Source organism: Alosa pseudoharengus, unplaced genomic scaffold (assembly GCF_046254945.1).
Source record: "Alosa pseudoharengus isolate Yale_2024_CS ecotype anadromous, Long Island Sound unplaced genomic scaffold, YU_APseudo_1.1 YU_APseudo_1.1_scf_7, whole genome shotgun sequence".
Lineage (NCBI taxonomy): Eukaryota > Metazoa > Chordata > Actinopteri > Clupeiformes > Clupeidae > Alosa > Alosa pseudoharengus.
The window spans coordinates 6,844,831-6,872,758 of NW_027468859.1; the positions used below are offsets into that span (position 1 = coordinate 6,844,831).

The following is a 27,928-nucleotide window of genomic DNA, read 5'->3' on the forward strand; positions in this document are numbered from 1 at the left end:
CTGGATCTTCATGGCCACTTCTCTGCCGTCCTTCAGCCTGGCTAAATGCACTTGGCCAATGGAGGCCGCGGCGAAGGGCCGATCTTCAAATGACTCCAGCTTGTCCCTCCAGTTGGGCCCAAGGTCGCTGTTCAGGGCTTTCTGCCAGAGACAGAGACAGAAAAGAGCTTTGACTCGATTTGACTAAACACTGGTCACTGGGCTAGTCACCTGCTTTATAATAAGTCAAATGACCTCAGGCCGGCACCTGGTAGAAAGGTCTACTCTATCAGATTTAGGTCATGAATTTATTTAGCCGATGATTTGCTAAGTGTGATTGGTCAGTATGCAGGGATCCTGTTTGGATGTTGGTTGGATGTAAATCACTCAAGACCTCTTCATTGTGACTAATCGCACCACGTCCATCGGGGAATCACAGGCTTACCCAACAGTCATAGCATTTCACAGTTATGACCCCACAGCCAAGATTAACAGCAGGTCTTACCGTCATTTGTTTGATGGGCATGAAGTCAGCACTCTGGCGAACGCGCTCGAAGATCTTAGCCAGCTGTGGGTTTATGAAGGCATCATCTGAAAATAAGCAGACATAACAGGCAATGGAACAGTCGGTTCAGCCATTAAGAGAGATCGACCTTATTCTTGTGCGATGAATGAGCCAACAATCAACAACAAGATGGATATCGTAACACCCCCAATTATCACCACTTTTGTTCGGAAATTCTAAAACTGATGTTTTTTAACACTTCAAAATAAAATTTGCTAAATGAACCTTACATTTTTCTACAGGTGTGTAGATTTGAACAAAATCTGGTTTGGTTCTTAACTGGAGCATTTACTGCCTGAAATATCCCATTTTGTTTACCACGCTCGGAGTTATAGTGCTGGCCTGATGGGTCGCTTATTTACGCCGTTTCTACGGCACATGAACGGTTAGACTGAGAATTCTCGTCATGAAATTAAAATTCCACTGGAGCTCCAAGCGGTTGTGTACATGCAGCCTTACAACACTGTTTACAGCTCTTTAAGTCACGGTAAAATGTCATTTTTGGTACATAGCTAATTTAGATACACCTATGGTGTGGGTGGTTGCGTTTCTTTAGGAGTCCGCCGTCTTGGTTTGTATAGAAATGGATATTAAGTGACACATACACGCAAGACGGCGGAAATACGGGACCGACGGTAATAGGGGGAGTTCTGATACAAACTGCAATTCTAGGGCAATACTTTGGACAATGGTAGTGATGGCAACAGTAAATAAATAAATAAATAGTTGCACCTGACCGATACTACGCTTTGGCATTAAACATTAGTTTCAAAAGGAAGCATTACCATTAACACATAAATTCTGATAGAGAAAACAAGAAAACTGCCTTTATGAAACACACCATCATGTTATGTAACTGTAAGCATAATAGCTTTAGCTTCCCAAAAAATCCGCTAGGGGCATTCATCATTCCTAAGGCCCAGCTTGATATGACTGACCGTTTACAAACAACTGTGACCTCTGCTATGTAAAGTCGAGCTGCCCTCTGCACACAATGCATGTTATGATCTAAGCATGTTGACACAACCGCAGCAGATGCAGGTGTTGCTGGAAGGAAAAGTGTGGGGCTGCTCTTGAAAGCACACATACAGTACAAACACAGTTCGTCATGAGGGTGTCCATACTACAGGACCTGCATGTGTGGCCTTAGTGTTACAGACTGTTTTCACACACACACACACACACACACACACACTTCTTGTTGTCAATTGTTTCAGTAGCAATGATAAGAAGCCTCTGTACACATTATTTGCATGAATTAAGTCCATCCCACAGAGTACTTCAAAGTGTCTGCTGAAATAATGATCTTGAAGGTTTCGCTTGTACCACAATGTTTTAACTGCTGTTTTGACTGCATACAGTGTAACATCATGGACTTTATCTTCTAATGAGACTGAATCCATGACCTTGATCTACTGCTGGACGAAAGGCCTTTGCCAGAAGTCCTGTGTACCCTCACCCATGGCACCCGTCTGTCCATACACACCAAACACAGCTCTTTTGTTTTTCTCTTGTGCGTACGTGTTTGAATGTGTTTGGTGGCCACTCACGGTTGCTACATCTCAGCGGGAGAAGGTCACAGTCCTTGCATGGCTGAGGGCTTATTTTGATACCTCCTCCCCCCCAACCCCTTAGCTGTTGCTGTCCCTCAGCATGTAAGCCTGGGCTCCAGCCCCTCACACACACACACCACCAACAGGACAATGTTGGAAGCGTGCCAAAGGGGACCTGGCCATTTTGCACAGAGGCGCCTGGTGGTTTGCTGGTAGACGTACACGCTGGATGCAGAAAGTGGACTGTGTACACACCCACATTCACACAAGACATTGATGTGGTAGAGTTGCTTTACCGTTTTAACACCATCATTATCTTGTGCAATATATTTTAATAGTATCATATTGTGACAGGATTTCAACATGTAATGGCTCCTGCAGACTGCCTGCGTGGCGTGGCGTGTCAGTTCCGTGGTGGCTGCGTGGACCTTTCTATGTGTTCCGTGTCTGACGCTGCGCTGCGGCGGCCCCTCTGTCTATTAAAACATCTCTTCACTTTCCCTTTTGAATGGAAACGCTTCCAACGCGCTTGCGTGTCGCGTGAAAAATAGGCGTGGGACCTCTTTCTAGCGTGCACACTTTTTCGGCGTGGCTTGAGCCGCGCGTGCCACGTGGGCAGTGTGCAAGCTCTAAGCTGTTACCATGGGAGCCGAAATAAAAACGGACACGCCATGCAGCAGGCACACTCACGCCACGCAGGCAGTCTGCAGGAGCCCTAAGAATCTACATGTGCATAACAAGTACAAAGTGCCATGTGTTGTTTATCTATGTGCATTGTAATGACTAGACTTAATATGAAGTGCAACCTAGTGAACCATGGCTTTCCTCAGAGGATAGACCTAAGTGAGACAACAGGGAGAAGACTCACTAGCGTCTCTCTCTCACATTGAGACAACAGGGAGAAGACTCACTAGCGCCTCTCTCTCACATTCCAGTCCACCCAGTACCAGGGTCAATGTCAGGGGCAAGACCATGTCAGTGTTTCCCATACATTGAGTTATTTGTGGCGGCCCACCACAATATCATCATTGACCACCACACAATGATTTTCCTGGTTGTACTAAATTGTGCTTAAATCTGGTTAGAATCATAACCGTGCTGCACTAATTTGTTAAAAACTGTTGCATTCGAGTTAATTCTGCAAACCTACCACCACAAATAGAATTCAATTCTGTGGGAAACACTGCATGTCAATGTCGGTCAAGATCGTATCAACTTCACAGCAGCGAATGAGCAAATAAGAGGTATGGGATAAAATTTCTTGAATGACGACCTGACAAGCAGGGAACGCAAACTAAATTCAAGGGTGCCAGTCAAGAATCCGGACGATAAGCGTACACAGCTTTTTTTTACTAAAGCTTTGCCCTGATCTGCCATCTTTTACTCAGTATGATTTACTTTCTAAGTAATTTACTAACTAGCACTGCTCACTGAGGGGCTCACTGAATCAGCCCCTCACTCTTGGCCAAAACAGTCACCACCGATGCTGACTTATGACACTGTCAATGACAACACAATGATACATAGGGAACATACATGGATGACTACATTCAAGGTTGCCAGCCAAAAGATGTTTTTTTTTAGTAAGACAGTCATGTCTTGATCTCTCTCACTCTCACTTCATTCCTCACTCACTATCACGCTCCCGTCAGACCACACCACCTCATTGGCACTTGCATGTCCAGTACTAATGACTGGCATGACACTGAGAAACACAGTCCAGTCATAGACATGACAGGTTAGTCTCAGGGACCGTTGGAAAACAGGGCACCCATGATAAATGAGCCAGGGCTAGGCTCCACTATGTGGGTGGCAATAGTGGGTTGACTGATGGGGGTAGTTTTACCACCGGGCTGCTGGGCATAGCCCTTTGAGGACTAGGAAAATACAGGACAGTTAGGAAACAGGGGCACTTATGATAAACATGCTGGACAGGAGTAGGTGATGGGGGTTGTGTAACGCACTGGAGAGCAAAACGACATTTACAGAACTGTGTCATGACCTATGACTAGGCTAACACGAGGTCCATAGTGAGTGACCATAAATAATGAGGGACAGGCCCTAGGGTCCATGATAACAGACTTCACCATGAGAACTAGGCTAAGAGTGAATAAAGTGAAAAGATTATATGCGAGACTCAATTTTAATTCAATAAATATTTTTGTCAAATCCTGCGTTTGTACGCTCCAAAAAACTTCTGGAAAATTCCATATTCACAAAGAATTTTAAGGCTAAAAGTAGCTCCTAACTGTCAAATTAAGAATCGTCGAATTGAGATAAATAATGGGCGTGTCACTCATAACTTTAGGAGTCATATTTTTTTTTTAACTAAGAATAATTCACGTGGCATTTTAGCCTTAAAAGTAGCACCTAAGTCTGGGACAGCTTAGAAGTCTTGTTTTGAAATGCACATGCGGCTACAGGAGTTCTCTCGCGAGAGAACAATTGTGCATTGTATTCCTACCTAAGGGATGCAATAATGCCACCAAGGTATGTACCCTCTTATCTAACACTGTTTGATTCCCTGATAACACTATAAACACTTAAAGGAACGGGCCAATTTTTAGGATATTATTTGCCATATACCCCAGAGTTAGGTAGGAGGATACATGCCCTTCTCTTCTCTGTGCCGGCAATTACTAGCTAGTTCACTGGCTCACTATTACTTGCTAATTCACTGGAAGTGGGTTACACCAGTTAAGCTATAGCTCCATAGGCTAACTGGTGTAACCCACTTCCAAGGTATGCATCCTCTTATCTAACACTGGGGTAGACAGCAAATAAGCTAATTTCCTAAAAAAGTTGGGAAAAAGTTGTTCCTTCAACACTGGAGAGGAAGGTTATAAAAACGACACTGGGCCCAACATTGAGGACCAGGCTTGAGGACTCACCCTGGATGCTGAGCATCTGGCCAAGCTTGAGTGCGGCACCGCGCACCTTGCACAGGGTCCGGACGATGCGCTCTGCGTTGGCCTCCGATAAGAATGGACTGGACTCCAGCACTGACTTCTTGTTCCCTGAGGAGAGGAAAGGAGAGAAGATGTCCGTCAGGTTTGTTGTCCATGTTGTCAAATCAACCCACACACAAAATGTCAGACTCAGAGAGTGAGTTAACTCTTTGCTGCTTAAATCAAGGCGTTCATAACACTCAAAAACAAAGTTACAGTATTTGGTGTCTTTAGACATCAACAATAAAGAACAACTACCACAGCTTAACATGTAATCATATTGTGGAAACGCATGCTTTATTTTTCAAACAGCTTAAGAGGCTAAACATAGCCATGTAGCTGTTTTCAAGGCTCAAGGTTACTTTATTAGGTCTCACAAGGGAGAAATTTGTTTTGGATAGGGGTGAAGGCTGCCACAAACACAATACAAAAACATGACAGGACATATGCATATGTGCACATATAACACAACAGGCAAATGGTGGGTCGGTGTCCCAGACTTCATGCAGTGCCCACAGGGACCCAGGCCCGCGTCCAACCTGAGGCCAATTCCCAAGCCAGCTCTGCCCCCCTCTCCCACTCATTTCCTGTCTACTCTCCGCCATCCTGTCAATAGAGCCAAGAAAAGCTCAAAAATAAATCTAAAAAATAAAAAAAAACCTAGCAAATGAAATAATGCAGTAGCGTGTTTGTTGGAGTAGCAACAGTTGTTTGCCGCCATTGCACTGATCATTGGCTGCACTGCATGTTGTTGCATTGTGTGCTTATTATTATGCAATGCAAAATGTGCATGTTAGAATGTTTGCATAAGAAACCTTTGCACTGGGCACACTAGAGAGCAGGACAGCACTGTTTGTTGGTAAACACTGCCTGTAATGAGGGTCTATGGTGGCCCTGGAGGATCCCCTCAACTTGTTTACAGGATGGCACTGTATAGTGTGTGTGTGGCTGTGTGTGTGTGTGTGTGTGTGGCTGTGTGTGTGTGTGGCTGTGTGTCTGTCTTTGCATCCTTGTGTGTGTCTATGTGCGTGTGTGTGTGTCCAAGCATAAGCTATTCTTGGACGTGTTTATGAAGTTACTTGTCCTCATTAGTCTCTCTGTGTGACATCTGAAGGCTGGATCTCATTACTGGTCCTGTGTGTGTGTGTGTGTCATTACTGGTCCCTGATAACTTCCTGGGCACTCTACAGAGCTGCAGGCCCGTCCATCACAGATGTTTTGTGCGCAGCCACAATTCAATTTGAACAAACACACCTTGTTTTGCTCAGTTTGATTCCTAAACGCAAATTCAAGTGGGCATTTATGGACACACAGGAAGAAAACATTTTCTTTGATTCCCCATTTTCTATTACAACACTAGGAAAAGGATGGACACAAAACCATCTCTAGTGGTCAACAGCAGGCGTTATACAAATGTGTGTCAGTGGGCCAGGACTTGCAGCATGGTGTAGACGCACACTGTGCGAAACTTTAGCCGACTTACTACCTTGAGCCCGGATTACTCAAGATCTGTAATCTGCCAGAATGTGTGTGACGTTATCCAGGCCACTGGGAGTTGGGAGTTACTCTACAATTAAACACAGGCATATGTTTACACCTGATCTGTTTATATAATGTATGCAATATACATTTCCAACAGATGGTGGTGGGCAACTGAATCATTTGCATGCCAAGTCAATGTGACGAGTCCTGCTCTATTCTCAACACACTTAAGACAGGAACCCTTTAAATGTCCCTGATGTTTCTATGACAAAGGATTCTAAGACAGCACAGGTTCTAAAGTTCTAACACAGCACGGCGTTCTCAGCCTTGGTGACGGACTCCTGCAACAGTGGGGCTTTAAAGGTCAGCTGAATATATGGCCTGTGGCTGGTCCTGCTTGGCAGCTGCCGGCTGAACTTTACGGACAAGAGCGAACCTCGGCCGTCCCGTCAATAAAAAGGAACCGACCGCACGAAGGAGGAAGAGTCACAGGTTTTATAAGAAGGGCGAGAGAGATGCTGCAAACAAAGAGTGACCCTGGTGTCTCATTTTATTGCCACCAGGTTGTAGAGTGATTCATCAAGATCTTTAAGGATAGCGCAAGGAGTGGCAGCATACGCATCGTGACTCAGGAGAATCAGGAGAGCCTCATAAATGACTGATTTCAGGATCATAACACAATATACTGCTTGTAAAGCAACACCGAGCAAGGACACAAGCAAGGCACCTCTCAGATAAGTTTCACTCTTGTCTCACCTTGTCTTGTTATCTGGCAATCCTTCTGCTAATAATGTGCTTTCAACATATCCCTGTATCTAATCTGGTTAGTAAGCGCCCTATTGTTGACAGGCAGCACTAACATCAGTCCAGCAGGCTTCAGTATGACCTACTTTTTCTGTAGGGTTGTGGAATTGCCAATCTGCAATGAGGAGGGCTTTGCATTGTTGTTGTAGATTGTATTGTTGTTATTTGTATGTCGCTTTGGACAAAAGTGTCCAAAAGTGCTAAATACTATAACCACCACATTAATTATACTAACATATCAGACTGGGAATAGTTAGTCTATGTTAGAGGGAACTATGCAGTAGTGAATGCTCAGAGATTAATATAAAAATCTTGATTATTATCTTACCATTTTTCTCCTCATTTTGTCCTCCCAAACTCTTCTTGGCCACCTCAGCCAAAGCTCCAAAACCCAGACCAACAGCAAGGCCTGAAACAAAAAAACACACAAGCAGACATAGGTTTTTTTTTTATATATAAAACACACAAGCAGACATAGGTTTTTCTATAAAGGATTTCTGTATTCATTATTTTGCCACTACACAGAAAATATCTAAATATATTTTTCATGGAGTAATCAGACATCTGGGATTTCTGGGACAACATACAGGCTTCAGTGCTTTTCTATCCATGCGACTGCAACAGCAGCAGCATCCGAGTGAGTAAGTTTGGCACGGAGGTGAGAGAACAGGTCTTATCTGCAGCTGTCACAAACTGTTCTCCGTTGGAGGGAGCGTACAAAAAAGCAACGCACATGGCCCTGCCACAAATACCACAGCATACCACTATATTCTGAGGTGGGGGCAACACGCCAATAATATGCACAGTCTCAAACAGTAATTTTAACAGTCAGCACTTTCTCTTTTCTCCTTACTGGGCAATGGCAGGAAAAAACAATAACAAGACTGCGGTGAGCGCGCTTTCGTGTGCTGGGGTGTTGCGTAACGTCAGCCATTACATAATACTCCCCTAGCTTGTGAAATTCAGCAGAGAAGGAGGAACTGCAGAGCAGAGCAAAGCACAGTAACGCACTGTACGTTATCCGCAGTTCCTCCTTCTGTTGGAGCTGTGGAGATCAACAAGCAGCGGACGGGTGAACGAAGAGGACTGCCTGGTGTGTGCGAGGGGGCATTTAGGGGGGAAACGCGGAAAGAGCCAAGGAAAATAAAGGGAGTCCGTCTGAACTCGAGGTCCATCAAAGCACGGACCACAAGCCTGAGGAACAGTGTGTACCCCAAAGCCACACTTAACTCTGCACCAAAATCACACACCTTATAGATACAGCTGTGCAACATTATATTTATTATTATATATTTATCATTTTAACCTGTGCAATACACTCTTTTTTAAAAGAGTTAGTTTGCATATATTGATAATTGTGTATGTGTGAATGAGCTGCTGTATGTGAATGATTGAGGAGTATTATTTTGAGCTCCATTTCAAGATAGCTGAATTTCATTGTATGTGTCATGCAATGAGAATAAAGAAATCTAATCTAATCTTTTTCCTGGCACCGTTGCCATAGCGCTCGCTCTCAAGGGTGTGTGAGGGGCGGTCAGGCCCTAGACTCTGTAAAGCACCTTGAGACCATTTCCATTGCTCTTGAAGTGCAGCCAAACGATAACTCTCTGCTGGTACCATCCTGCTCCAGTTTGCTTATACTCCCAAACTAGCGACCTTTAGAGCAGGCAGTGCAGTGCAGTGCAGTGCAAACCTCAGGCTCTGGAGGCTCTGCTCTGCGCAGCTCTACTTGGCTGGCAGAGCGGAGGTATTGATTACACCACTGGTTACCGTTTCCCCTGGTAATACTCACCACAGCAGGTAGAGCTACAAGGCTGTGGAGTCAGACATAAACCGCACCTGCTCTGGGAAAACACTATTACTACATAGCACGGCTAGTGCAGTGTGTGTGTGTGTGTGTGTGTGTGTGTGTGTGTGTGTGTGTGTGTGTGTGTGTAATTGGTCTACTGTGCCTGAGGGCATGCAGTTCTGTGGTTTACACTCCATAAACATCCCACAGAGACTGGTACTTAGCATGGACCGAATAGAAACATGAAAAGTGTGTTAGCCCACTATACCGAAGCACAAAACAATGCAACAGTAACCAGTCTAGCCTCTTCCGCATAAAAGAAACTGGTTTGTTGGTGTTGAACCAATTCTCCTCTACACACAATGAATTTAGAGCATTCCTCACTCGTGTCATTGTCTGTTGTTGTGCAAACTTGACTCCTCCAGCCCCCACCCATCCCACACCTTTCCTCCTTGATGCCATCCACCACTGAGGTGACATTGAGTGGCCTTTTGGGCCATTCTCCAGCTGCCTGGGACACTCTTAAGGCAACCAATTTAGGACAAAAGGCCTGAGCTACCATGGCACAGAGGGTTTACAAATATAGATGGTAAGACTGGGAATAAATGTGACAACAGGCAGCTATGTTGTTGATGGTCGTTTGCAAGCTGGTCCCCACTGGTCATTTTGATGCATCTCGAGAGACATGCTTTAATGAGATATCAAAAGTGCGACAGGTGTTAACGACAAGATGGTGGTGGTGCAAGCCAGCCAGTACACCTTCGCTAATCTCAGGGGTCAATCCTTCATCGTGTTTGGTTGCCTTCCAGTGCTGGGGTTGCTACACAGGCATGAGCACATGAGAACCAGGACTGGATATCCTGTGAAGAACTTAATCTTGGAGAACCAGAACTGGATATCCTGTGAAGAACCTAATCTTGGAGAAAGTCGGTGAGGCTGCAGTTTTCTCAAGGCCGGCCAGGGGCAGGTATTCAGGTTCTGCTGGTGGAGACAGGGCCTGGTAGTCAAGGAGAGGTCAAGGGTGAGGGTGGGGGGGGGTAATTCCACGTCTACATGTGTAGGGGACGACAAAGTAACCTGCCCCGACCTAAACACCTCCACAGATGGCCACACGATCTGCCCTGGGTGCGCTACAATTCCAAGATGCTGTTGGACTGCTGGGGACCGCGATGACGAACTGGCGTTCCTGTAATGTATACGAGTGGCGGCGTGGCCTTGTAAGGGGCCGATGTGAACAGGTGCCGGCGGGTGTTTACCTATCCACTTTTGGCTCTTTTTTTTTTTAAACGCGTCCGCGTTAAGATTGAGGATCTGATAACGGAACAACGACTGGAGGAGGGGAGAAAAAGCGACACATATCGTCCTTCCAAAGTGCCACACGTGTTCCTGCCACCAGGGTGGGAATTTAGCAAGTAATCCCACTCTGTTATCATGTACAGGGTATCAAGTGGCAGTGGAAAATAAACATTAGGGACAGAAGACTGCGAGAGAGATGGAGAGAAAAAGAAAAAAAGAGAGAAGAGAGAGAAAGGAGGGTGCTGAAAGGAGGAGAGCTTTTCGCACGAACGTTCCCACACTCTGAACAGTCCGTTTGGCCTGACAGTGACATGTCCCTTCGCCACCTACAGTACCAGCCTGAGCCCAAGTGACTGCACACACAAACACCCAAACAGACTCGCCCTCCCTCTCCTCTCCGACTGAGTCCAACTCCACGGAGAAAGAGGTCACTGAAAGCCTCCTCTGTGAGCGAGACAAAGGCCATGTTCAGATACTCAAGCCTAATATTCAATTCTAGTTTTGTGTATTTGTGTCTGCATGTGCCTCGTGCCCGTCGTTACTGTGAATAGAACCGTGCCCTGAGGAGACCCACATGGGCATATTTAAATAAGTTAAATTCATTTTAAAGTTATGGGCCATACGAGTCATTACCAACAACAGAAACAATCAAAAACCTGCATTATGGAACATTACAAGCACTACAGATACTATTACGTAATAATAAACACAATTATGTGGTAAAATGATGAAAATTATATGATGACAAGCAAAGATAAGTGATATACTATACATACTGACATAAACAGTGACTGGTCACATACTGTATATCACTGTGTATATATACTTAAATCCTTATCAGTTTTCATCTGAGCATTCACACTGACAACTGCATAGCCTACACAAAACAACTGTATTTCAATAGAACGGACACATTTGTCTGAATAGGTGAACGACCAGAAACATTACATCTGTATCATACATGGAAAGGCAAATCAGAATAGGGTGTTTTTTTTACGAGTTTCTATCCTCAGGCCCTACCAGTCTTCAACACAACACCATTCAATTTGAACAAAACTAGATGGAAACTTGACATACTGCACTTAAATGTCTGTCAAATGGTTGGGTTCAGATGCCAGGGGGAGGACAATCTTATGTTGGACCAGGAGCGTTGTTACATCATGACCCTGAACTAGTAGTCCAGGCAAAGTAAGGTCTGACCCAAAACTAATTGCAACAGAATTTATTTTCACATTTTTATATTTCAATTGGTGATCTAAACACCATAGTAAAAGTCCATGAAAATCCAGTTGGTGGAAATATGTTAAAATGAGGGTTGTTTTAGGCATTATCCTTCAGCAAAAACTGACAAAACTGTAATTAGAATGTTGTAAAATAAGCATTCTAAAGAATATCTGATCCCATCTAACTTAACATGGAATTTTAGAATATTGCATTGTTGAGGAACATTCTTTTATTTTCAAAGAGTTAGTACATTTCTCAGGCTTATTTCAGACTTGTTTGTTGCTAATTGGTGTCTATTTTTTTATTTTGGCCCTTTGAATCAATGGAAATGGTTGTTCAGTCTTTAAATAGAGCCAGTGTGTTTTTGCATTTAAGTGTTCCACAATGTTAAAGTTGTACAAACATATAGTTAAGCATTATTCAGCCTAGGAAAGTGTTTTTGGTGGTCTGATTTAGAGGTCACTGAATCATATACAGTATATCACACGAAAGTATCAGTCCATTATTTTCCAAGACTTATAGTAATTGACCTCTTGCCCGGGGGGTTGACTGATCTGTTGAGACTGTCTGTCCAATCAGAGGGGCCTGTATGATGCCTCTTTACTTTGCACAATTTTGGCTAAAACAGTAATCAGACAGCACAGTATGTTTATGTAAGTGAATGAATGAAGGAAAATTGTAAAGGCAAAGTTGAAGATGTACATGATAATGTCCAAATTCAACAGACAGGTGCAGATAACTGCAGCTAGCCTCCAAAGAGGTGACTATTGTTGTGACGTCTGGCAAAAAGTGCATGCTATACTAATAAATAAAGTTTAAGATTAATAATTAAAATGCATGCCTATGCATGGGTCATGGTATTACCAAAATCATAGAACAGCCAAAATTATACATATTTTAAAAGCATATGCCCTACATGAAATATAGCATTAATCAGCTTATGTCCCATCTTCCTCCATACCATGCATAATACATACTCCTCTATTCTGTATAGGTGAATTAAGTGAACAGCTGATACATTTTGGCCTGCACTATTAAGGGAAACAAATTAAACATCATAAACTATATATTTTCTAAAAGCATATAACCTCTAAAAGTGATATGACACCAAATAGGACATGTCCCATCTTCCTCCATGCAATGCACAATACATTGGCCTCTATTCTGTATAGGCGAATCTAGTGTAAAGCGGACACATTTTGACATATACTGTCTAGGGAAAGCAAATTAAACACCCTAAACTATATATTTCCTGAAAGCATATTACTTGTAGATGAGATATAACACCAGTTAAGACATGTCTCATCTACCTCCATGCCTTGCACAACACATCGCCCTCTATTCTGCATAGGCGAATCTAGTGTACAGTGGATACATTTTGGCATGTATAGTCAAGGGAAAACAAATTAAACACCCTAAACTATATATTTTCTGAAAGCATATAGCCTTTAGATGAGATATTACACAATTTAAGACATTTCCCATCTTCCTCCATGCCATGCACAATACATTGCCCTATATTCTGTATAGGCGAATCTAGTGTAAAGCGGATACATTTTAGCCTATACTGTCTATGGAAAACAAATTAAATACCCTAAACTATATATTTCCTGAAAGCATATTACTTGTAGATGAGATAGAACACCAGTTAAGACATGTCTCATCTACCTCCATGCCTTGCACAACACATCGCCCTCTATTCTGCAAAGACGAATCTAGTGTACAGTGGATACATTTTGGCATGTATAGTCAAGGGAAAACAAATTAAACACCCTAAACTATATATTTTCTGAAAGCATATAGCCTTTAGATGAGATATTACACAATTTAAGACATTTCCCATCTTCCTCCATGCCATTCCTGTATTGCATTTACTCTGTATTAAAACACATAGATTTTAATATATCGCTGAAAAAGCTAGAGCATTCCAAAATGTTCAATGTTAACATTTAAAATCATATTATTGTTTAATTTGACCATCATTTGTCCTCAGATTCACCCCTGTGGGCTGAATAGTAATTGAGATATAGGGCTATATTTGTCTAATACGCATGGTCACTAGCAAATAGCTTAGGGGTTTGTCCAGTCCACATTGGGTGTGGTTTTGTTTTCAAAAGTCCGGCACCTGGCGCAAAAAAGTGGATCTTATGTTTCTTAGTTAATCATGGGTGTGTTTTGGGCGTTACATCCTTTAAACCAATGCATTTAACAGCAAGCATTTGGACTTCAAACAGCGCATCGGTATTGTAGTAGTCAGCGGCCCATTTGAAGGAATTTGCTTGCATGCGAGACTGTATGGAACAGGTATTCCACTAAACCATGCTTTAAAACCTAGCAGAGTATAGCCTATAAACGCATCTGCACTCGTCTATTATTTGAACTCATTGGCAAAGTAAAACTAACTTCTCTGTGGTGTCATAGTCAACACAAAACAGTTACACAGTTAATTACGCTATTGACTGACAATAGGTTACCATTGACAAAATAGCCTGAAAAAGGCAACACTTACACCAATAGTGTTTAAATGACTGAATAAGAAACCTAAGGACATTTATCCTGCAGAGGAGTTGCTTAGATCTCGTGACAGTGCGTCTTCAGATGTGCTCCATATGTGCCTCTCGCCTATTCACTTTTAACTGTCATTAACAATTTGCAAATGATGGTGAATGGTGAAACTACTCATTGTGAGACGTATTTCCTGATATCTTTATTATAATTATTATGTTCCCCATTGTAATCATGTAATTTGTAATGTTTTGCATGGATGTGCGCTGGTTCACGTTCCTGTGGACGAGAAAAGCAGGGTGTAGTTGTGCACCCGCCCATCACTGTTGATAAAACACTCTTAAAATAACAGATAAACAGCTCGCCATGGATTTCTGACCAGGTATTTCTTGGTCAGTGGCGTAATGCGTTTTAGGTAGTGTACGATAGTGATTTTTAGATAATGCGCTAGACCCCTCCTTAGGTTGTTAATGGCTACACCCCTTGGTGCATTGCTCAATAAAAGAGATGACGAAAAACTCTAGTGTACAATAGAAATATGTGTTGCATCATGATGATTATACACTTTGCGCTGTGCTGTTGACTGTCATGATAGGGCCCATAGCCAAGCTCTAAGTCAGCCCAAGTCAGTTATGATGTCATCACATCACCAAAAGTATTGGTTTTACCAAAAATATTTGTCAATATTCTAAACTACAAAAATGCATACTTATAAAGTATTTTGATACAAAATACGAAGCCTTTTTTTCAACCCAGTCAAATACAAATTACGAATATACGATATATTTTGTATTTGAAATATGGAATACATGTAATAAATACTGCTCATCCCTGTAGGCATCATTGGTTCTGAGATACCATGTTTGTTTCAGGAGATATAATGAAGAATAGGCGTAATTAAGTTATAGTGGAACATTTAATGGTTGCCACGGCGACCATTAGGGTTTTTTGATAATGGTTTTATATCTGAAAATGTTCAGGGCTCCAAACTGTACAAGTTCACCAAGTTTCATGCCTTTATGAAAGAATTTGACCTAATTTTCACATATCCCCTGTACTATGAAAGTTCAATAAAACTGCCAAAGGTGCAGCTTTTTGCCACTGACCTATGCACAAATAATTCCAATTTTGACAATGTTCCACCACTTGGATTTTCATGGACTTTTGGTATGTGATATGAAATAGTTTCATAAACTGAATACAACAAAAATAATTTCTGTTGCAATTAGTTTTGGGTTGGGTGTTTTTTTCTCACAGATTGCCTGGACTATAGTGAAAAGTGGTCCCAGCCAGTGAGAACTAAAGCTGAAGCAAGCCAGCCAGCCGAGGGCCGGGATCCCAGTGGGGAAACAGGTGAGCCTGCGTTTGGCCACGGCCAAAACAGTCTGCAGCGTCACTTGCCAAAGTGCCCTGAGGGCTCTATCTCTCAATCTTGTGTTGGTTGCGTAGGTGTACTGTACTGTACCTGTGCGTGGATGTGCTACAGTGTGTGTGTGTGTGTGTGTGTGTGTGTGTGTGTGTGTGTGAATGAGTGAGTACTGTACTGTATGTGTGGGTGGGTCTAGGATGACGATTTATAACAATGGTGGTAATGGATCTGTTTGGGTAACACTGAAAACAGAAGTGCAGAAAGGATGAAAAATAGTACAACACATCTCTGGGTTTCATTAGACCTGTCTAAACCTGTAACATACTTCAAGCAATGTTTGGGTCTGTACATTCTTCCTCTGTGCTAAGATCCAAATAAAAGCATTAATGTGTGTGTGTGTGTAAGCATTAGTGTGTGTGTGTGTGTGTGTGTGTGTGTGTGTGTGTGTGTGTGTGAGTGAGTGAGTGGTGTATTATGGACCATACTTATTCACCGTCACCCCAAAACCCAAGACACCCCAATATCTCCATCTGAGCAATCACACTGACAGCTGAAAAACCCAGAGAGCAGGGAAGGTGTGACAGAGAAAGAAAAAAAAAAAAGGAAAGAGGGTTGCAAAGGTTAAGTTGCAACCTTAAATCCAGCTCATTAAAACAGGATCTGAGGTAAAGCCCCACACAAACACAGGTCTAAAATAGAGAGGTGGTGCTGCCAAGACAAACACTGGCTGAGTCAACACACAAGGAGAGGGCCTTTGTCTGACTTTGTTTTGTTTCCCAAAGGTCAGATAATGTTACAAATACGCTACAACCTTATAAGGATGTATACAAAAATGAAAGGGAGACTCAAAACTATCTCTTAACCAACAACATATTGAGAGAGGATAAATATTAAGCACTGAATATCAGATACAAATTTTTGATTCAGCTAAAATTCAGGGGAAATAATTTCTCTCTCAGATTTCCTCTGAGGTTATGTTTGTTAATTGCAGTATTTAAAAAAATTATAATAAAAAGAATGTATATAACAAAAAGCTGAAAGGTCCTTACCTCCAAAATTGGCCAGCCTTCCTAATCGTGTGACAGGCACTTTTCGCTCCCTGGCCCTCTCGCTGAGCTGAAACGAGAAAGACTGAGAGGCTAAGAGGAAGCCAGTGCTCTGACAGAGATCTGGTGTGGGATGCATTAGATTGAGATCATCTTCAATCTGTCTCTGTGGTCTCACAGTGGAGTGAGCTGAGGTTCTCTCATATCATCACTCTGTTGACATCGAGTTGAAAACACAGCACTAGTTCAAACTTACAGTCTTACACAGGGTGCATCTAACTGACAGCAGTGAAAACAGTTTTCACAATTATATATCATCAACAAGTACACAACAAATGTAAATTGAGACAGCTAGAGTACATTTACACTACGTACACCACCACCTCAACACAGATAGAAAAGATATAATTATTGGTGTTGTTTCAAATGGCATGCGGCTTTTTTTATTGCTTTTTATTAATCATTACTGCATTCCCACTCAGTTATAATGGAGAACAAGGCAGGACGACAAGCAGTGTAAACACAGCTGATATTGTTGGCTAACTCATGAGAGTTTATAAGTTGCCAGAGCCACAGGACATAATGAGTAAACTGTTTGAGTATTTAGAACTTTAATCTTTTTTATGTGACCGAGATCCTTTCTTGTGCCAATACTGAAATGTCATCAATTAATGACATTTTCGTGTGTGTGTGTGTGTGTGTGTGTGCGTGCGTGGGGGGGGGGAGCAGCCATACCATCTGCTTATGGGGCTTCCCCTCGTTGCGCTTGGCTTCTCTGGCCTTCTGAATGTCCTCGGCTGTCAAGCCGCCCACGGATGAGTGGTCCTGATGGTAGCAGCGGACCTGGTGGAAGGAGCGGACCTGGCTGGAGAACTGCCTGCTGGGGTCCTTGTAGCCCTCGAACAGGTTGGACTTTGCCCCCGGCGCTGCGCGGCCGTACGACTGGGCCGCTGCGTCATCTGCTGCCGTCGAGCCCGCGTGGTGCCTGAACTCGTCCTCCATGCCCCTCTGGCCGGAACCAGAACCTTCCATGCCCTCTTCTGCAGTGAAGTTGTACTCTGTGTCCATTTCGGAATCAAACTCTGACATGCTCTGCTGTTGACCACTAAATTCCTGGAAAAAAAAAAAAAACACACATATATTATGTTATAATAAACATAATATAAATGAAACACATATTAGTTGCCAGTATAAAGACATTTCTAAATATTTAATGAATATTTGAATATATGATGACACCACAAGTAGACCTTGTGTGACAGAGACCGTGATTGTTACTACAGTATATGCATAAAGGAAACACTTTGCACTACCTCCTACAACATAGACAAAGAGGTTTCTTTTTGTCATGTTAAGTCAACAATAAGGCTGCAAGACAAAAGCGACATCCAACACTTGCAACCTTTCTCGACAAAGAGATGTCCACAATGAGAAGGTTGTTTTAAAGTTTGGGGTTTACAATTAAAAATTCATGCAGCAATCAATAGGTCACTCTAAATCCATTCTTCAAGCGTGGTCAGAGGCTTAAGGCATTGTTCAGCGTGGACAATGTAATGGGGGGGGGGGTTAATTAAATCTTTTTATTACATCATGCCCCAGCTCAAAGATGCAATCTTTGCCAAAGCTGTCTGCGCCAACATTCCTTTCTGTTAAACAGGTTCCCCTTCTTGCCTGTGTATGGGCAAGTGAAGCAAGCTCCAACCTGCGACTGAAGCTCCATGCAGGCAGGACTGGAGCAGGTTTATGTCAGATTACACAAACAGCAGGGGCAAATACATAAGAGCAGCACCCACCCGTCCCACATCACTCTCAACCCCACTCCACAAACGCCACCCTTTCCCCCCACCCCATCACTGTGTTAGACCGGTCTCAAGATCACAGTCTTGGTCTCGTCTAGGAATTGATTGTATTGTTTGTATTGTCTCGGACATAGAGGACTCAAGGTTTTATTTCAAGACTAGACCACTAGGTCACAATGCCTGAAAAAGTATTTGTAAACACATTACTGTGATTGGATATAAAGCATTCTGCTTCAAATGCAACGTCATTAATAATTTGATAATCCTACTTTTCAACAGCTGTTCTCCCCACCATTCACACACGAATGCAACTGAATACAGGGTATAGGTAAAGATCTAGAAGAAGCTCTTGTTGTCTAGGATCAAGCAGATGTTAGCCAAAGTCTTGCCCTCCCTTGATGCTTGATACTCTGGTCTCGGTTTAGGTGGTCTTGACTAGACTACAACACAGCTCCACCACCAACAGCCCCACCTCACCTCTTCTCTCCAACAGCACCTTCCCAACACCACACCCCTCTCTCCTCCACCCCTCCAACAGCACTTTTTCTACAGGGTTTGTATACCTATTCCAAGATCAAATTCAAGCACTTTTCAAGCACTTTCAAGGTCAATTTTCAAGCTTTTCAGCACTTTACAGCGATGGCAAATGACATATTATACTAATACTAACTCAAAATGATTTTTACTTTTTTATCATTTAGCGATGGTTTTAATAGACAAAATTGTGTTTCTTAATAGCAGGAAAAGAAATTAAAGGAAAACTTGATGAGTCACCTGTCAAATGAGTCACCTGTCAGGAAGTAGACTTTGCTTGCTATCTAACTGGCTGAGTCAATATACAAAAATAAATAAAATAAAATAAGAAAATAATCACTCAACAAATAACTATTCTTTGCTGAATATGTGAACTCAAACTAATGTTAAGGCTCGCTCTTTCATGACAGTCAAGACTGATTATGTCTCTTTCTTGCCTACAACGGCATGCAGACAGGCCTACATCTGTTATCATGAGCTACCAACCAGTAGGCTAGCAATGCGGAGATGTGACGTTAGGTGACATGAAGATGACCGAGTTGTCATATAAGTGGATACATTTAACTTCTTGCCAAACGGCACGATATGCACATAATGCATGGTGTTTTAATGTCCTTTCCACTTGTAGGGCCTATAAGCATTAAACCACAAAACTAAGCTGAAGTTTGAGACCTGACCAAGGCCGTAGCCAGGATTCAAATACCGAGGTCAGGGGTGTTGATAGAAATGTTGCCCCCCGCAAAATATTATGGTGGTCCGGGGGCATGCCCCCAAGGAAGAAAAATTTGAAAAATAACCCCTTAAATGATGGTGAATATTGCGGACACTAATAGATAAATAGACATAAATATAATTTATACATTATATCATAAATCACACTTAGAAATACAGCCTATTAGGCATATGGTACATTTATAAAAGAGCAAAGTAGCCCTATATATGCCTATGAAAGACTTAACCATAGAGGGCTGTAATATAAAGGTGATCATGATCATTTATGACATGTTATGTTTATAACTTAAACCAACACACTTTTCCACAATATTATTCTACTTTTTTAGATGCACCTGTACAGTATATTTCAAGAGCCTTTTCTCCAATTGGTTTTGAGGATATTGATCTCTGCTCCATCTTTAATTAAGAATGTTCTGCTTCTTCTCATCAGAGTAGTGAATGTTGCATTTATAAATTGCAGGGTCATAGGCTGCTGACCTTGAACGTTCTGACACCGTGAGTGTCACATCTTGACTCTAACTCACTTGTTAGGGCACTTTGCCTATCATTTCCCTTTCTTCTCTTAACTCTTTCTCCTCATTTCCACCTTTCTGCCTGATTTCCCTTCTCCTATCTCCTGTGCAAATAACTGACCAATAATCAATATCATGCTTAGATAATATCCATATAAATATCTAGGCCTGCTATTATCTACTATCTAGGCTACTATCTATATGCTACTATTTTCAGTGCAGGTTAGCTAGCTGCAACTCCACTGAATTTCAGCATAACATTTTGAGTAGGCCTTGAAGTCAGCCTTTGTTCAGGTCTGACGATTATTTATTTTGGACAATGGATTTGTGGGTATTGAAGTTTATTTGAGCTGCGTGAGACACTGTGTTGCGTTTGTTAGTTAGGACATAGCTCCGCGATAGCAGAGTCAACTCTACTTTTTATTCTGACATGTCAGAGGTATCTACAACTATGTGTTGCGTGACGGTGCGTTGATGCAAGGATAATTGTTTTGTCGGCTATTTTTAGTTAATAAATAAAACGAAATTTGAAGAAAGAAAGGTGACCTCTATGGTAGATACGGCCATAGCATGACTGGTGCGGTTTTGCATTCATATACCATAAAGTTTCGTCTCCCTCTTCAACCTAACTTTCTCCTTGTCTTCCAATGATTGGAGCTAAGTAGCCTATTCAATAATATGTTAGCTTTAAATGGCGACCTAGCTAGTAATGCATCTGTATGACCCTAGCCTACATGATTTCTGTTCAACAGTCTGAAATTGCTGTTTTCTAACCAACGCTCATTAAAACAGCAACCTCACTTCATGTTGATGGTCATCTCCGACGGTGTGCAGGGGGACGTTGTCACGCATGAAAACAGACTGGCAGATCAGTCACACACGCAGAGGCGCAAGCGAGGACCATGGCGGAGAAGTTTTAATTTTAAACTCTCCGACTTTCTGCATCTAATAGGCTAAGCTAACTATTCCATCAAATAGCTATTTGTCAATTTTAAGCATTTTTTTAAGCACTTTATCTGAAATGCAAGCACTTTTCAAACCTTGAAAACGCAACATTAAAATTCAAGCATTTTTTAAGGATTTCAAGCACCCGTACGAACCCTGTTTCTAACAACACACCCCTCTCTCCTCCACCTCTACTGCGTCCCTCTGCTCCTCACCTGTATCTTCTGCATGGCAGCTCCCATGCCTTGCTCGGCAGTCATCTGCATGCCCTGGGCGAAACCCTGGGCGCCGCCATTGCGCAGCATACTGGCCTGCGTCTCGATCACCGCCTGGCTCAGCTTGGCCAGGCCCCGCATCAGCAACATCATGTCCCCCGCCATGAGGAGTCTCCTTCACACCTGACGGACACAACATAAAGAGTCAGACAGACAGACAGACAGACAGATGGATAGAGAGAGGATCTGGGTTGGTAAGGGGTTTGAGGTTGACACAAAATGCTAATACTAATAGTTAACGCTGTGATTGTGTATATGGCCGACACTGTAAACTGACAGATACGGAAAGCACATTTGAAGTGACCTGATCCATTGTCCAACTACACAAAAGGCTTCTCTCATACGCAATAAGAGTGTTGTACTATGTGACACTATTGCGTAAACAACAAGATACATTGCAGGCATATTTCAGTGACTCAGTTCACTGTTGCAAAGGTAAGAGAGCAGACCGCAGCAAACAACAGAGCCACAAAGTGACGGTCAGTGAAAACACACCAAGCAAACAAACAATGCAGTGCTAAAATTAACTCTCAGAAATATGACCGTCATCGGCTTTAGGTAACCGTAAAATGAGCCGAGGGTGAACCGAACTAGAGATTCCATAGGCCGTAAGAAATGTTGTCATGGTCATGGCGATCATGGGGGCATATGGCCAGCAAAGCACTCAACACCAAGGATCAACAACCTAGGAGTGCAAGCACAACACAGCTGCTATCGTGCCTCACTGCGGCCAAGACATTCCCTCAAAGGTTAGGCCAATTTCACACAGCTCAGATAAACGGCTATCCTTAACCTGTGACTGACCAAAGTAGCACCAGGTACCTGAGCTATCTAGCGATAAGGCTGGGCCATCATGTTTTCACCACTTAGACAGGATGGCAACCACTTGTGAGGGTGTTCCAAGCGAGTGTTGTTTATGCATTTGACTGCATGTCCTTGATCCTAACAGACGGAGTATCACATCCACGTATCATAGATAACTAGCATGTCTGACAGCATGGCTAACCCACTACTTTAGTACTGTGCTGACATGGTGAATAAACTATTTTGCCTACTGAAACACTTCTTCCTTATCCATAGACTAGTATCGAGTTTGAGGATGGCCCTTTTTCCTTTCTGGTCACAAGGTTTAGCTCTGCACTGAGATGGAACTACATGGGTGACTCCAGCCTTCACATTATTGAGTGAACTAGCCCTTGAAAATATATAGAGAGAAAGCCTCATTCATTCCAGTACTCGGACGGGGCTGCTGTGCACTTCTGAAAGTCAAACATTGTAAGGGCAAATAATAAGACGCATAAAACAGCTTGCTGACTGTCGGCTACTGATCCAGAGACAGCCTCTGCCTAATAACACAAACCGACCAACCAACTGTGTGCAATAGTGTATAAACAAAACGCGAATGGTCACAACAAGCATGAATTGCACCCCTTGTTTTATGCACTCTTGTTTTACTTGTCAACCAAGCAAGGCTCCTGTTGTCCTCCATGGGGTACATGCCAAGAAAGCAATTGTCCTCTCATCAAACAGGGCTCGTTGGCAATCGCCCTCGAGCTAAGAATAGGGAAGAGACGAATCGGTGCTGTGCAGTTATAAAAGTGCTAGAAGGGCACCGTCACTCACGCTTCCCCCTCTTTCGGGAGGCCTGGAATTGCTGGATGCCAAAGGGAGGATTGTCTCTGCGGCCAGACTGCTCTGCCAGTAAATTTGCCCACTGCCCACTGCATGGCCTTTCCCAAAGGCTTAACAGTTTGCTCACACACCGAGAGCTGCACAAGGAAATGACCTCAGAGTGTCTGTCTTCTTGACATTGTGTGTTATTGTATTACTGTATAAAAATGGCCACCACGGTTTTGATTCATTTTCCAATAGGCAAACAGTAAGAATGCACATACAGGATTCTGTGTTATTCATCTCTGAACGTCTTGCTAAGCTCTGTAAAAGGATTCTGGTGGAGACGGCACTCTTTTCCATCACCGTCTTTGATGGCACACTTTACAGACGAAGGACAGACACCACACACACACACACACTCACTCACAAGCACACACCCACCCACGCACAGGAGTCTGCTCCCGTTAGCCTGTAAGTCTCTCCGGATGACTTTCTCGCTTGGACAGAAATAATCCCCCGCACCCCTCCCATCTCTGCAGCACACTGCTGTGTTGACCTAGACTCTGCTGGGAGAGCCTGACATATAAAACAGCTAAGAGGCAACAGCAGTGACCAACTGCAGAAGAGCAAAGAACCTACTTTAAACAGGAAGGTGTGTCTATATGTCTCTTGTTCGTTTGCAAAGACAGTGTGTGCATGCGTGTGTGTGTGTGTGGGTGAGCGAGCTCTTGATTAGTGACCATGCCATGGCGTGACGTCTGCATGTGACATTTGTTAACATTAGAGGGCTGTGGTGGACTCTCTTTAGACTTTATAATTCAACAAGAATGGTGTCTCTGTTCACCTGACCGAATGTCTCCGCTCATTCTCATTTGCCCTACGCATTCCAAGTCCAGCAGCATACGTAATTGGTGGCGTCATGCCAGATGAGTTAGTATGGCTTCGGCCATTCGTCCTCAGCATGCAGACCAACAACACTGTTTGTAGCAGCCAATGTTTACATTGGTCTACTTAGACTATGCCTGATAGAGTAACTAACCTAATGCACCAATGTGTGTTGTTCACAGGGTCCGAATTCCACACGCTGGAACGAGGAGAGCAAGGATGTTTGCCTTCCTCATCATAAACCCAACTAACTGACGCCCTCATCAGTGTTATCACCTAAACAATACTTTTGATTAAAACACTTTGATCGTATCATGGAATTCAGAGAGGCCCTAATGGTCAAAGGCTTGTAAAATAAAGGCACAGTTAGGCCTGTCGCGATATTCAATAAATCAATTAATCGCATGATAATTAAAATTAGCTCGATAATTTTTCTGGCCACGATAAATGCCATTTGCATGCTTGTTTGTTTTCTTCGTCTCTCTCTCCCTCTCTCTCTCTCGGGTCCTTAGAGTAACCATGAGTGAACCCTCATGTCAGTCACTTGTCAGTCGCATGGTGTGTGGGGAGGCGGAACTACTGGCTTAGCCTACCACAGAGAGCTAAAGAGCCGCGTGAGAAGTATACCGGTAGGCACTAGGCAGAGAGAAAGCTAGTTGCGAGTTCGAATAGGCTATGCCTTTTCGAGACAAAAAAGATGGAATTGGTTTTTAAGCGAAACGCGACAGCTGCAGTGTGGGAGCATTTCGAATTTAAACCGAATGCCCGTGGTGAACCACTGAACGTGTGCGAGTCGGTGTGTCGCATTTGTTGGAAAACAGTCGCAATTAAAAGCGGCAACACAACAAACATGCATATGCATCTAAAACACAATCATGCGCTGCAGTTTTCCCAGTTAGGGGGGAAAAAAACACAACAAGTGGGCCGTCTTCCTCTTCCCGAGGAAAATTCTCAGAACGACAATATTATCGCTTATCGCAATAATTTCTGAGACAATTTATCGTCAAGCAAAATTTGTTATCGTGACCGGCCTAGGCACAGTAAATATTACATGCACTGTAATGATGACGGTACTAAGCACGGTACAACCTGAAGCACAAAAGAAAAAAGCTTTAAGCTGAATACTGGGGCATACTGGCACTGAGTCCACGAGTGTTATTCAGTTGTCTTATCAACAAACAGTCAAAGCGTTGAGATATCACCACAGCCATGCTTCCACAACAGGGCTGCAGCAGGACAGGGGTGTGGAGGCCAGGGGCGTGTCGAAGCAGAGCGGAGACGCGCTTGAACGCTGACATCGCTTGTTTACGCTAGAGATGAAGTGTGTAGGTGGTGGCATGCCTGCGCTCATACCCAACCCATATTTCTTTTTTATTAAGTTTTATGATTTGTTTTAAACCTTACATTTGGAGGTCTAGGCCTATTGATTTATTCTATTTAGGTTAGCATTTCAACATCAGCTGGTGGAGGAGTTTTATAAAATGAACATAGAAAATCTGATTTTCCAGTGAGCAAAGCCTACCCATAACATAGCCCAGGCAAGTTCATGATCAATCAGTGAAGCTTCCTACATCAGTTCAGTCACAGGTACCCTTTTAAAATGTGTATGGAATATTGTAAGCTTTAATAAGGGCCTGATTGTGTAGGCCTATATCACTTCAGTTGCTGAAATGCACCATTGCACAACTTCCCTAATTTCAAAACAGGAACATCAGCATAAACATCCATGGGCCTGGAACACTTGTTGCCATTAAATGGTAACCTACTGTAGCCAACAGATTTATTATATTACATCAAAATAATTTAATAAAAAGGGATATGATTATCACATTTAGAAGGAAAATGTAGATGATGAATATAGAACCATCTTCTGCTAAGTACCATAACCATAGAACCATCTTAGAACATAACAATGAGTTAATGTGAAAATCAGAACCCATCCTAAAACTGTCCCCATTCCTATCAAAAATGTGACCACATGTCAGTTTCCAGGACGTCAACTTCAGTAGAGGTCTCCCTCGGTTCCCACGACACCGGACACACACAAAAGTGCATGGAAGAAAAGAAAAAAGCACTGCCTTCTAAACAAATGCCGATTAACAGATGGAAAATGGCTGCCGTGTACAAATGATTCTAACAGATAGGTTAGAGGCCATTTCCTTTGCACTGTCCCTTCCACAGCACTACTACACTCTAGGAGGCTGAGAGGTCTCTGTGTGTGTGTGTGTGTGTGTGGGGTGTGTTTGTGTGTGTGTGTCCGAAACTCACAAATTGAATAAGAGGACATTGTAATCACGTCCATTAACAATGTCTCTGAATATGAATAATGTGAACTGGACGGGATGGGGTACTCTGGTCCAGTGCTGGAGATGATCCAGAGAGCCTGGGAGGTCCCGATGATGGGTGGTATGAGGAACAGCATACGTCTTTGGTAAGGTGATGATGACGTGTGCTTAGGACTATGTGTCTGTGGTAAGGGGGGCAAGGGGGTGGCTGTGTCACCCAAGGGTTCAACTCTCTGGTGAGCAGAGATGGGGACAGAGAGTTGCAGGAGGGATGGAAAGGTTTTGGTATTAACAGCCAATCAGGGATCAGGAATCAAAGGACTTTGGGGCAACACCCCTGTCTTTCCTGTTTACGATTGCTCGATTAAGCATTCCTAGCTAAACCACATAGCTCCATATTAATCATTATCAAACTGAGCTGATATGATATAAAAACTGTTGGACTATACAAAGCAGTAGGTTAATACAGAAAATACAGATAATAAAACAATGTAGGCTAGTATTCATGGTAGCCTAAGCCCTAATGCCTTAGTCATCAGTCAAAGATTAGACCAGACCAACACTTCTGATTATGATAAATTAGTTTACATTTGAAACATGGCAAACCTTACGCATGCCATCCTGACCATGTATTTTGCATTCTAAAAATCTGATTGTAAAAAAAGAAAGTCTGAAATCTGAAATTCTAAGAATCTGATTTCAAAGGGGGAAAATCTTCCTGAAAGTACCATACAGTACACATCTTGACAGGCTTGTGGCTTGTTGATATGGAAGCGACACAGGCCAAGACCATGCTGAAGTGAAGTTTGGCACCATCAGAATCGGCAAGTAGCCTCACCTAAATAGTGCTACTTTGCTGAGGGTGATGAGTGGCATTTGAATGTGAGGTTTACACTTAAATGTAACTTTGGTCTATCATGCTTGAAAACATGGCATAGTAGGAGAGGATTTAGTTTACTTTTGAATCACAATAATGTTTTTTACAGCTCACAAGTTTACACAAGTTCAAGCATCGATTGTCAGATCCTGAACTTCCCACCACACAGGATGTAGTGCTAGGCCTAAAACACGTTTAAAATCAATTGCCCTGCTCATATGATTCACAGGGGACGTGACTACAATCATGCACCACATCAACTTTCCAACTGCTGAGAAAGCACTGAAAGTAGATTGTAGTAACTGGCCACAGGCAAATCAAATCACTATCTACAAAAAACTGCACACCACTAACTAAATAGCAGGTTAACTTAGTCAACTTAGCAACCAAACGCTCATCAAGGCACGTTAACGTTACACTTAAACAGCTTAAAAGGTTTGAATCAGTTTAACGTTGACGTTAATACATTTAACCGTTAGCATCACTATACCACTGAATCAGTATGATAATTTTAAGTTTATGCATTACTTTAGTCACACATGTCCGTATAGATTTGTCTAATTTATCCACATCCACAATCGAATTAGAATTCATCCGTACCATTCTAACTAAAAACATCAGAAATCAATCGACGACAAATAACAGACACAACAACGGCGCTAGCGAGAATAACGTGGGCATAGCTGCAGATCCTGTCATCGTTAACCTTGACGTGACATGTGCCTCCATATTCTGAACAGTTTGCTATAACGTTAATATCTGCTACTTTGTCGTCAACGTTGCATATAAGAAGACTAAGATTCAATACCTACCACCTGTATTAGCGAATATCAGTGTCGTTCCGCACTCTGGCTCGTCCCCTTCTCTGGTAAAGCTTGCACCATGAGGTCAGGCCAGCCAGCTTGTG

At 42.8% G+C, this 27,928-nt stretch overlaps 1 protein-coding gene across 2 annotated transcripts in view; it reads right to left on the reverse strand.

The window, feature by feature from the left end:
• coq8aa (coenzyme Q8A, genome duplicate a) overlaps positions 1-27,928 on the reverse strand; it is a 39,964-nt gene extending 12,036 nt beyond the window's left edge. Inside the window, exons 1-8 of one of the 2 annotated variants that reach the window (XM_076273305.1) lie at positions 27,837-27,928; positions 21,301-21,483; positions 17,296-17,673; positions 16,564-16,630; positions 7,660-7,740; positions 4,989-5,114; positions 485-570; positions 1-141 (exon numbers count right to left, since the gene is read on the reverse strand). In XM_076273305.1, coding sequence (XP_076129420.1) covers positions 1-141; positions 485-570; positions 4,989-5,114; positions 7,660-7,740; positions 16,564-16,630; positions 17,296-17,673; positions 21,301-21,465 — 1,044 coding nt within the window. In that variant the 5' untranslated portion in view covers positions 21,466-21,483; positions 27,837-27,928. Of the gene's footprint in view, positions 142-484; positions 571-4,988; positions 5,115-7,659; positions 7,741-16,563; positions 16,631-17,295; positions 17,674-21,300; positions 21,484-27,833 lie in introns of both variants that reach the window. The other variant, XM_076273304.1, reaches the window with a different exon arrangement.